The sequence below is a fragment of the Triticum urartu genome, chromosome 2A (genome assembly GCF_056163025.1).
Source record: "Triticum urartu cultivar PI428250 chromosome 2A, HENAU_Tu73, whole genome shotgun sequence".
In the NCBI taxonomy this organism is placed as follows: Eukaryota; Viridiplantae; Streptophyta; class Magnoliopsida; order Poales; family Poaceae; genus Triticum; species Triticum urartu.
Genome location: NC_141874.1, coordinates 198,864,802 through 198,876,092, shown reverse-complemented (window position 1 = coordinate 198,876,092; position 11,291 = coordinate 198,864,802). Strand labels below are relative to the sequence as shown.

The window sequence follows — 11,291 nt, the reverse complement described above, 5'->3', positions numbered from 1 at the left end:
TGTTGGAAAGAAACATGACGACAATATGGTGATTCAACTATTATTTTTATTCTGATAATCCCGATGGGAAAGATGCAAGACTGTTGAATCACTAGAAGGCCAAGTGACTTGGTCGTTTGCTCAGGAGGGAGGCACTCTCTTTGTTTGTTTGCTCGCTCAAGGATAGATCCATTTTTTACTTATCAGTGACAAGGTGGGTAAATACCCTTTAACTTCTAGGCAACATAAAACTGGTTGCTGGAGAAGCTCAAAAGGTTGGGGTAGACTAGCTGCACAAAATGCACAACCAGATTTTCTAGATTCTTGAGAAGTTGGTTTGCTGGAAATCTCCTTTGGTCCAAATTCTAGCTTTTAGAGTGAAAAATTGGCACCTGAAGCTGAACCAAACACGCCCCTAGAACTAGACAAAGGTAGATGGATTGTCCACAATGAAATAACTTTTCGGTAAGTAGAACACCAAATACATACTCTAGAATACAAGAGTATCTCAACATGTGATGTTATCAAATCATGAGGAACCGAGGAGAGTGCAGATCGAAAAGGTATTGGGGCAGCCAAACCCATGGGAATTACAGAAATAGACCGATGAGACATATTTTGACAGTCGAGTGTTTTTTTCACTTGAACACAAGAACAGCAGCAGCAACAACTATACGGCCGGCTAGGACATATAGGGTAATGCTTAAATTTGAGTGTGCACATTGAAAGTCTATTATGACGGGTTCACCCTGTAAATAGTTTGGCCATGTTTTGGCATCATTTTTCCAGTTTTAAGCACAATAGGTTTTGCAATATGTATAAATTGTAATTTCTCCACCCACGTGTTAAAGGAGTTATTTTTATTTATTAATTATTTCTAAGTATCAGCATAATTTTATACCCATGCCATGTCCATACGTTTTGTGGGTATGAATACCCATTGCTGATGGGTAAAATGTCTCATCTCACTAGTAGAAAAAGGGCCTTCAGTCCTGATTCATAAGGGCCTTTAGTCCCGGTTCTGGAACCGGGACTAAAGGGTCGGTACTAATGCCTATCCCTTTAGTCCCGGTTCAATCCAGAACCGGGACTAAAGGGCGCGGCCACGTGGAGCTCCACCTTTAGTCCCGGTTGGTAACACCAACCGGGACTAAAGGAAATTTTATGATTTTTTTGAATTTTTTTTGAAAATTCTTTTTGAATTTTTTTTATTTTCAAATTTCTGAATTATTTTAACCTCTAGTCTGTAATCACCACCCCTCATCACTTCTCAATCTATCCTCTAATCACCTCTCATCATTCCAAATCATCTAACTTCCCGAACGGTCACCCATCCTCCCACTCCCCCAGCCTGAGCACGCTTAACTTCCGGGTTCTATTCTCCCTCGCTCCAAGTCTGCACTTGTTGTTTTCCTGACAATACTAAGATGTCAATCCTATTAACCTTCAGGAATTTTGCATGAGCATGAAGTGACACATTTCATAGTTTTATTTTGAAACTATTGTTTTAAAAACAATAATTATTTGGTAACACTAATATTTCTTGAATAATTAGTTTGACCATTGTTTGACCACAGTTTGACCAGATTTGACCAAAATTGAAATTACAGAAACAATTATTTAGTAACACTAATATTCTAGAATAATTAGTTTGACCATTGTTTGACCACAGTTTGCCCACTGTTTGAATTTTTTTCGATTTTTTTCACTCTAGATCTTAAAAGCCCCGTAACTTTTTTCTATTAGGTTTTTGAGGATTTTGAAAATGTTTAACGGGGTTCCGCCAGTTAAATTCGGATGTAACTTTTCGAGTAGATGGTTTTTCATATAAAAAACTTTTTCATCCGAGTTAGTATGCAAAAGTTATGCCCATTTTTACAAATTTCAGAGAGATTTTGCAAATAAAGTCAAAATTCACATTTGCAAATTTTCCCAACAACTAGACCACATATCACATGGGAAACTTATTTTCTTTTATTTTTTTGACATTTCCATCATTTTATTTTATTTTTTTAAAAACTGAAAAGGCGATCCACGGGGGGGGGGGGGGGGGGGGGGGTAGAGTTTGAAAATGGGACCTTTAGTACCGGTTCGTGGCACGAACCGGGACTAAAGGTCTCAACCCCATTAGTCCCGGTTCGTGCCTCAAACCGGGACTAAAGGTCTAATCTTTAGTCCCGGTTTGAGGCACGAACCGGGACCAATGGTTGTGGGCCAGGAGCGAGGCCCATTGGTTTCGGTTCATCCCACCAACCGGGACCAAAAGGTCCAGATGAACCGGAACCAATGGCCCACGTGGCCCGGCCGGCCCCCTGGGCTCACGAACCGGGACCAATGCCCCCATTGGTCCCGGTTCTGGACTGAACCGAGACTAATGGGCTGACCCGGCCTGGACCAAAGCCCTATTTTCTACTAGTGTCCATTCCTGCTATTTTCGGTTAGTATGCCCATGGATACCCATACCCATGGGCAAAACTGTCACCCTATTTTCAGGTGAAACAAATAATCTTTCTCATGTTCAAAAGTTCTAAAAAGGACGTGTGCCCTATGTCTACATGTAATTTTTCATGGAGAAAGAAAAGATTTGTCCTATGTGAAAAACATGTTTGGTGCTAAAAAAATGCTTTTTGGAGAACTAGTTTTTGTTTTTGTTTTCAAAGGCACAACACAAGCCTTCTCTTCTGGACACTTTGCAAAACGGAAATCTTATTTGGCGAACGTCAATCAGGTTGATTGTTCTCGCGAACGCCCTATCTCCCAACTGATTCGTTTGCAGGAATCCTGACGCGGGATCCAAGCCACGTCAGATTTCCAAACCAGTTCGCTATTAGAAAGAAGCTAGTGAACTAATTTTCAAAACACCAGAGCTATCGCATTGGCCAGCAGTGCGAGGGTGTGAATCCCAGTCTATCCCCTTTTCTTTCTTTTCACCACATGGCATTTTCTCTAGGAAAAATCAAGATGGCAGTTTATAAATTTTCAAACGACGTCGCATGGAATTTTTCATTTGTTATAAGAGATGATATTTTTTATCAAGAGACGACATTTTTATTTATTTAAGAGATGACATTTTTATTAAGAGATGTGAGTTTTATACTAAGAGATGACATTTTTATATTAATGGCATTTTTATTATTAATAGATGGCAGTTTGTTATTTTTAGATAGCATTTTTGTTTATTAAGAGATGGCAATTTTTATCAAGGCTTCTTCTTCTTCTTCTATCTTCTTCTTCTTGTTCTTCTTCTTCTTCTTCTTCTTCTTCTTCTGTGTTCACATGGCAACTCAAATTGTAGGTCCATGACAAGTTTTTTAACATCCATGGTTAATTCCTAATATTAGAGGACGATATTTTTTAAAAATTCAGAGCATGACATTTTTCAAATTTTAGTTTTTCTATGTGTTTTTATAAGGAAATGTTTTTTGGGGTTCATGGCATTTTTCTATACTTTTTAAATAAAATAACAATTAACTAGGCCTTTTCCGGTCAATGGGGGGTCCTCCCGGACTGCCACCTAGCGAATGATTTAAAGAATGACTGCGAGCTATGCATGAATTGTACAACTTCATGATCAAATGTTTTTTGGGGTTCATGGCATTTTTCTATATTGTTGCTTCGGACTCTTTGACAGTCATCAAGAATATAGAGACCGACTCAGGTGGTGTTAATGTTGCGGTGATCCAGGAAGTGATATCGAGGAAAATTGAAGTTTTCTGCTTGCTCCTCTATCTACGAATCCAGAGTAGAAATTTTGAGGCAAATAATTTAGCAAAGTTTATGGTTTCCCTAAGTTTTGGTAGACACATATGATTAGTTTCACGACATGACATTGTTTGGGACCCTGATAAATATCACATGTGTGTCGCGTACACATGGGAATTTTGAATATTTTTTATAGCAAATTTAGCAATGCGAAGATGACAACTCTAATTATCAAGCATGGCAACTTTTTGTTTTGGATTTGCGTTGTCTTTTCGATAGCAACTTAGTTATAAAAAACGTTAGGACCAAAGTGTTTCGTGCCACACGTATGACACGTCTTATTTAGGATCATTATTTGATGGGGTCCTCCCAGCGTATGGATGCCAAATATTGGGGTCCTTGCAAAGTTAGTGTCTCAAGGACACCGACTTATTGCGAACCGATGTGTGGTTGGATAGTCAGGAGGATAGTGCTATCTCCGGCCCATCAGGATTCAAGTCCTGGTGCTCGCATTTATTTTAGACTTATTTCAGCATTTTTGGCTATGCGTGTTCCGTGGGAGAAGATGTTTTCGTCGACTACAAGGCACTTACGATGACTTCGTAAAATCTCAAGATAATATGCCGGCTCAGTCGCTCGAAGTTACTCATAAGGATAGAGTATGTGTGTGTGTGTTTATAAGAGCATCTCCAACAGACGCACAAAAATTTCTAAAATAGTTTTATCGCGACACTGTAGCACTTTTAGCGTGCCGGACCTAGATGCCAAAAACGCGCGCCACAAAAATACGCAGTGCAAATTGTGAAGCGTGCACAATTAGACGCCCCAAATTTGCAGTTTCTGATAATGCTTTTTAGCGTGTGCCTAAACCATTTTTTCGCGTAAACTATTTTACAGCTTTTATTGAAGCTGTCCGACATAAAAAAAACCTAAATTTTAATGTGCGAAACAGTTTTTATGCGTCTATTAGAGATGCTCTAAGGATGAGTGTATGCATGTTTAGACGAACACTTTGGTACTGTGTTCGGAAAAAAGACACCGACTTATTACGACGCGTCTCTAAGCCACGCGTCCCTGAACCGACTTACGACACGAGACGCGCTTCGTAAAGAAAAGAACGCCGAATCCGAGTCTTGAACGATGATGATTCGACTCCATATATTTCGCCAAAGCCTTGATCCAGCCCGTCTCGATCGCATTTGGCCGCCTCGATCTACTCAAGCTGCCAAATCATGGACAGCATCGCCGCTGCCGCCGGCAACTGTCGCTGCAGCCGCGTCGTCTACGTCGGCAACATCCCCTTCAAAGCCGAGGAGAAGGAGGTCCGCGACGCCTGCGAGCTCATCGGCCCCGTCCTCTCCTTCAACCTCGCCGCCGACGCCGACACGGGGAAGCGCAAGGGCTACGCCTTCGTCGAGTACGCCGACGACGCCACGGCACAGAGCGCGTGCCGCAACCTGCACGGCCACCGGCTGCTCAACCGCGAGCTGCGGGTCGGCCTGGCCGAAAGGGCCGGCGCGGCGCGCCGGAGGCGCCGGGGCGACCACGAGCCCGTCGGGATGGAGGACGCCATCCACGCCGCATCCCTCGTCAACGACCGCGGGCGCCTCGTCGTCGTGTCCTCCGTCACGCGGCACCTGGCGGGCGCGTCCAGGCACGAGCTGCGGGAAGCTTTGGAGACGTTCGAGACCTGCGGCCCCGAGAACTGCAAGGTACTCACGGAGTACGTCCCAGGGCTGGACATCGCCATGGAGATGGTGCAGCGCCTGCTCGACATGGCCGCCGCGGACGAGGCTGCCGGCGAGGCAAAGAGGAAGAAGCGGGCGAGCGCCTGTCCGCCGCCTGACGATCACGGCGCCAAACTAATGAAGCTCGAAGACGACGGGAAGGCTACGCCTGTGTCCGCTGGAGTTGCCTGCGTCTGAGAAGGAGAGATCGATGCTGCAGGAAGTGCGCCATCACGAGGAGTCTTTCCTTGCTTCCATGTACATGTACCTCAGGGTGGACACGGTCCGGGCTGGTCCGGTCCCTAACCGAGCCGCCCTCTAGACCGGCCACTGGCGGACCGGACCAGACCGGACAGAGCATTGCTGCGGTTCACTTTTCAGGGACCGGACCGATGATGGTAAAGCTCGGGCCGGACCGAGAGGACCGCCCATGATGTGGTACGGCGACAGCGAGCGGCGGCGCATGGCGACGGTGGGAGATTACGGGGCACGGGAAGCAGACGAAGGAAAGGGAAAACAGCTGCGTGCCCATCATGAGCACGTTTAAGAGGTCGGGGAGGCCAGGTACGTGACGACGGCGACGAATGGAAGTGTTGTCGTGGAGGTGGCGGCCACGTAGTAGCCGGCGGAGGTCACCCCCGGCCCGCCTGACTTGGGGCAGCTGGAGTTCTTCATCAGGGAGGCCCCCGAGCGCATGAAGTTCAAGGGCGTATCTGTTTGTGGCGACACTAGTGCTCCGGAATTAATCTTGTTGCCTCATTGTTTCCTGTTTTTTAAGGGTGTTTCCTATTTTCTGTCGCGTTAATTCTGTTTGATTTTTTGAAAGTATCGCGTTAACTATGTTGAGTCGATAGGAGTCCACATTATCGAATCGTTGCATGTGCCATAACTATCCCTTTTAGAGTTTGCATGTTGCCTGTACATTTAGTCATACAAATTCTGATCTGCCACGAATCGATCTTTCTTTCGATGGCCCGGGTTAATTGGATCATGGGGAGGTGTAGGATGGCAGGACGCAGGAATGTATCCTATCGCGCCCATCTTTCTCGTTCTTTCTGTTTCTGCTCCGTTGAATTTAGGCAATAGATTCCTATTCCTAGGAAGTAAATTGTGGAGTAAATCGTGGAGATAACTGCTTCTCCAATAACGTGCAGTAAATCGTGGAGATAATTGTCTCTTCTCCTACCTCAAGCCATAGAATCCATCACCTCAGTTCTCTTGCGTCAGCTCATTCGGTCCATGCGAGTTAACCGAGCTAAGACCGGACCGGACCGGACCGGTCGATTTCCGGGCCGATATTCCCAGCTCGGACCGGCCAGTTTTTCCAACTGAATATATTACTGAAGGGACTGCCATGGCAGTGAGTATAGAATTACGTAGGCACGGTGCAACGTGCAGAGAGGTAGGAACGCCACGAGAAGACGTCATCCTTGTCTTGTGAGCTCACAAGATGATGTGACCAAAGATCCAAAGCAGCAATGAGGTTCCTTAAGGTTATTACAGAGCATTGATCTATTGATCTAAAGACCATGTCATTTTGTGCTGTCCAAATCATCCAAAGCAAGGCCAGAAGGATCGAAGGCCATGCTTTGGTTTGGAGGTGAGAAGGGGTAGGAGTGTCCCATAGATCTGTAATGTCACTGGAGGTTGGGAGGAACCCGAGCCGTTGCCAAATTCTATTGGCAAGAGGGCATGTGATGAAGAGGTGGTTGGAGTCTTCGGTTGCCGTAGCACATCGAGGGCATATGTCTGAGTTGATGACATGCTTGCGTGCAAGGTTAACTCTAGTGCTGAGGCGGTCTTTGAAGAGTAACCATGCAAAAACTTTGAGCTTCCGAGGAACCTTGGCACTCCATATGAGAGGGGCCATGAGATCGTTGTCAGGCCTAGCCATGAGGACGCCATATGCATGCTTGGAGGAGAAGCAAGTGCCATGTCGTAGAAACCATTGATCTTCCTCCGCCGACGGCACGAAGTCCTGCAAAATAGCCAGAAGCGACACAAGCTCTTGTTCTGCCGTTAGAGAGAGGCGATTACGAAGGTTAACTTCAATCGAATCGCAAAATGTTAGCCACTTTAACCAGCTGTAAAGTGGAGTGTGAGAATAGGTGGGGGAAGGTGATGGCGAGCGGTTGAGGGGTGAGCCACTTGTCTAGCCAAAAGTAGGTATGTGACCCGGTACTAGTGAGCACGAAGGAAATATTTTGGAGAGTAGTTATTTGCTGGGAGATGGTGCGGCATAGGAAGGAGGTTTGTGGTGGAGGGGATACTAAGGCGTTGGGATGTTGAAGATCAAGCCACTGGAGCCATGGTGTTTGGGCGGTGGAGAGAGTTTTAGCTGCAAATTTCATGAGTAGGCAGTTGTTTTGAACCGCAGAGACGACGGGGGCGATGTGAGCAGGGGAGGGAGGACGTGGTGAGGCGCGTTGAGAGAGTGGTGCAGAATCTCCGTCAGAGGAGCCAGATCTAAAGGGAGTGGCTCCATCTCCGTGGTGCCAGCAAGAAACCTCGACAACTTTGGCGATTTTGATTTCATTGATGGGTGAGAGTTGGATGATGATGCCAGGGGAGCAGGTTTGCCAGATTGGAGGAGCACAAGGGCGCGGACCAAGGTGTAGTCTATGCCGTGGAGACAAAAGTCATCGATGGCACATACATCTCCCAAAAAGGCAAGGGCGAAGCGTATGCCGTCCTCGTGCCAGAGTTCGTGAGGGAATTCAGAAACCTCGACCTCAGCGAGGTCAGTGAAGATGGCGATAGAACGGTCGACGTGCTCGACCGGCTCAATGGTGACTACGTTGTCCTCGAACTCAATAGGACTATGGCTGACCACATCATTTCGTGCGCCGGGAGTGTGGAAGGTGAGGCAGGCAATCCCCCGCCATGAGCCGCCCATGATGAAGGAGGGGTTGCCGCAAATGTGTTGAATGGCTCTGCGGATGAGAGGGGTGGGATTGGGGTCAGGGTTTTGGAGGTGTGCGAAGGCGAAGAGGCGAGGGCAGTGGACTAGGCAGGGAGGGGCAGCGACTAGAGGCATGTCCCGGAAGGGCGGCAGCATGCCAGCCTCATGGAACGGCCGTGGCGGCTCATCCTCGATGTCGGTGTCGGAAACATGAGAGGGGGACCTAGTGTATTGGGAGGCGAGGAAGACGTCGGAGAGACGCGCTTGTAGTTCATGACTGTCAAATGGCGACGTGTGTGTGTGGGAAAGTTGGCTGATGAGGGTGATGTGGGAGTGGGCGGAGATGCAGAGGCGCGAGGCGGCGAGGGAGGAAGGGCGAGGGGACGCAGAGCGCAGTGAATGGCTCCGAGAGGATGATGGGGACGTCTCCGATCATGAGCGTGCGCGAGGCGCGGGCCGCCGTCGAGGAAGAGCCGGCGGAGTCCATGCTGCGAGTGCAGAACACAGGAATTAGGATGAGATGCGAAGGAATCGGGAAGAGGTGGGAAGAAGGGCCAGATTCGTCTATACCTGCAGTCTCGACTGCGGTGGCCGCACCACCAGCAGTGAGCACAGCAGATGGGGTCGCGGCAGGTCTCTACGCAATGGTCTAGGGCGAGGCACCGGAAGTAGCGACGCTTTTTGTGTTTGGGAGAAGGAGAGCGAGAGTGTGGATGAGTGGGGAGGAGGCGGCGAGGGGTTAAACAGGCGAGGTGCGAGGGAGGATGACTGCGGTCGAGAGGGGAGGAGAGGAGAGCATCTTTGTAGGATGGTGTCGTGTTGCTGTTGGAGCGCGTGGGTGACAAGGCCGCCGTCAGGGCGGCAGGGGCCATTGCGTGTGTCAGAGGGAGAGGGGGCGACGTGCTGGGGCGTGGTGACCGATCAGCCGAAGTAGGCTGGAGAGAGGGATTAGGCGTGATGATGAGGCCTAGATGCTGATCAGAGATGTCGTGGACGAGCTGTGTCGACAAGCCGGCGCATGCTCTCTCCAGATCGTCGGTTCCCAATGCAAGATTCTCCGTTGCCGTAGATGATGGGGCTGCGCGTGGGGGGACAGAGGGCGGCGCATCGGGGTCCGGATTAGACGCGGGGCGGGCAAGCGGTTCGTCCAGAAATGGCACAGACAAAGAGAGCGAGTGGGGTTCCTGGTGCGCGCGAGAACTACAGTCGCGTGCGGCGACTCTGGCACCGCGTACGGATCTTTTGCAAGATTTGGTGTGTTAGAGAGCGCCGCACGGTCATCATTATGCATGAGGTGGGATCCAGGCGCATGCGGGGCAGGACGAACATGCGGCGAGCGTGCGACCGCAGGGGGCTGCTGTGGCACGTGAGCCTGCGCAAGCTGGTGAGCAAAAGGGCCAAAAATGGACTTCGTTCGAGGGGGCAGAGTAGGGTAAACGAATTTTGTGTAAACATGCAGGAAGCGACTGCAGTGGGCAACGGTCGTTTCGAGTTGGTCAAATAAGAAGAGACAAAACCCTTCAAAATCAAGGGACCCATGCATGAGAATTTGAATTTTGGTTGAGTACGAGAAGATGCCAGTTTTGTAGATATGCTCATTAACTTTGACTGCTAGAAAATCTTGTTTGACCGAAAAACAGTGGTTTAGGGCTGACTCAACTAACAGTTCATTAGGTCTAACGGAGATCGGCAGGAAAATAACCCAGAACGGGTGTGTATGTTGGGTGTAATGCATGTGTGGCGTAAGCTGGAAGAAGTGATTAACATTAAGCATACGATAAAAGAAGCTAATACCAGGCCGTTGTCGACGCTCCTTGGGTAGATCAAGAGTTGTGGACGCAGCTGGCCACAGTGCAGAAACGGCCGCCGGCGATGAGGAGGATGTGGTTCCAACAGACGATTGCAGTGGCAAGCCGGGAGGCAAGCAGCAGGTGGCACCTCGAGGCAGAGGCCATGGGAAACGGATCAACATGCCCAGCTTCCTGAAGTCGCCCATGGAAGAGATGAGCGAGGCAATGTCAGGCGACGCCACAGTGAAGGAGAAGCAAGAGTCTCCATCATCCGTGACGTTGAAGAGATGGTGGATGCCGCCAAAGAGGCAGGCAAGGATGAGGCTCATCAAGAAGGCATCAAGGTCGAAAGGGAATTGGATGACACGCGCGTACATGCGGCATCCATGCAGCTGTGAGTGTGAGAGAATGGAGACCGGTGAGCGACATTGTGCCCAGGCGAACCGTTCGAAGTGATCACCCAGGTCATCTGGGATTTGGAGAAGCTGAGCAAGCGTCATGCATGTTGCCGTAGAGCGAGAAGGGGGTGAGAGCGGTGGCAAGGTCCTAGCGAAGGAGAAGGAGTATTTACGACAGCAGAGCGGTGCTTGGGCAAGGATGATCTCCGCTACGCGCGCAGAAGCAACATGGAAGCGAAAGATCAAGGGGGAGCATTGCGCAACGTAGAAGTGAGCGGCAGATCCACCCAGAACGGCCTGGAGCAGAGCAGCCACGACTAAGGCATTTAGGTGGTGGGTGGAATGGCTGAAGGTGATGTAGAGCGGCGAGGCGAGGTGGAGCGCCGGGGTGGTGATGGCGAGATGGAGGTAGTAGCAGCAGTCGTCTTCAAACTCCACTCCCATGGCATTGCCACAGCCCAGGAAGCATCGGAGCGCGACCTGCCCGGCCTTGACATAGGGCAGATCAAGGAAATGCGAAGGTGGTGGGGCGACAGTTGGGAGCAGCTCGTCGAGGGGGCAGGTGGAGAGGGCGAGACCAGCGGCGGGCGCGGGCTGGGCGGCGGCGTCCGGCGGGGAGGCCGGCGAGGATGGTGGAGCGGGGGCGGGAGCGGGGTCGGGAGCGGGAGGAGCGGAAGAAGCCATCGGATGAAATTGTCTTCACAGATTCTTGGGTTCAAAGTTACATTCTTGTGAGAAAAAGAGATAAAATTGATTATTAATGAAAATGAAATCAAAATCGTAGGGCTGAGCT

At 49.3% G+C, this 11,291-nt stretch overlaps 1 protein-coding gene and 1 pseudogene across 1 annotated transcript; one reads left to right on the top strand and one right to left on the bottom strand.

The window, feature by feature from the left end:
* Positions 1 to 4,860: 4,860 nt before the first annotated feature.
* LOC125541378 (cleavage stimulating factor 64-like) lies at positions 4,861 to 6,287 on the top strand. The gene has a single exon (XM_048704806.2). The coding sequence runs from the start codon at positions 4,914 to 4,916 to the stop codon at positions 5,604 to 5,606; it is 693 nt and encodes a 230-aa protein (XP_048560763.1). The 5' UTR covers positions 4,861 to 4,913; the 3' UTR covers positions 5,607 to 6,287.
* Positions 6,288 to 9,510: 3,223 nt separating this feature from the next.
* LOC147984525 (uncharacterized) lies at positions 9,511 to 11,182 on the bottom strand (annotated as a pseudogene).
* Positions 11,183 to 11,291: the final 109 nt, after the last annotated feature.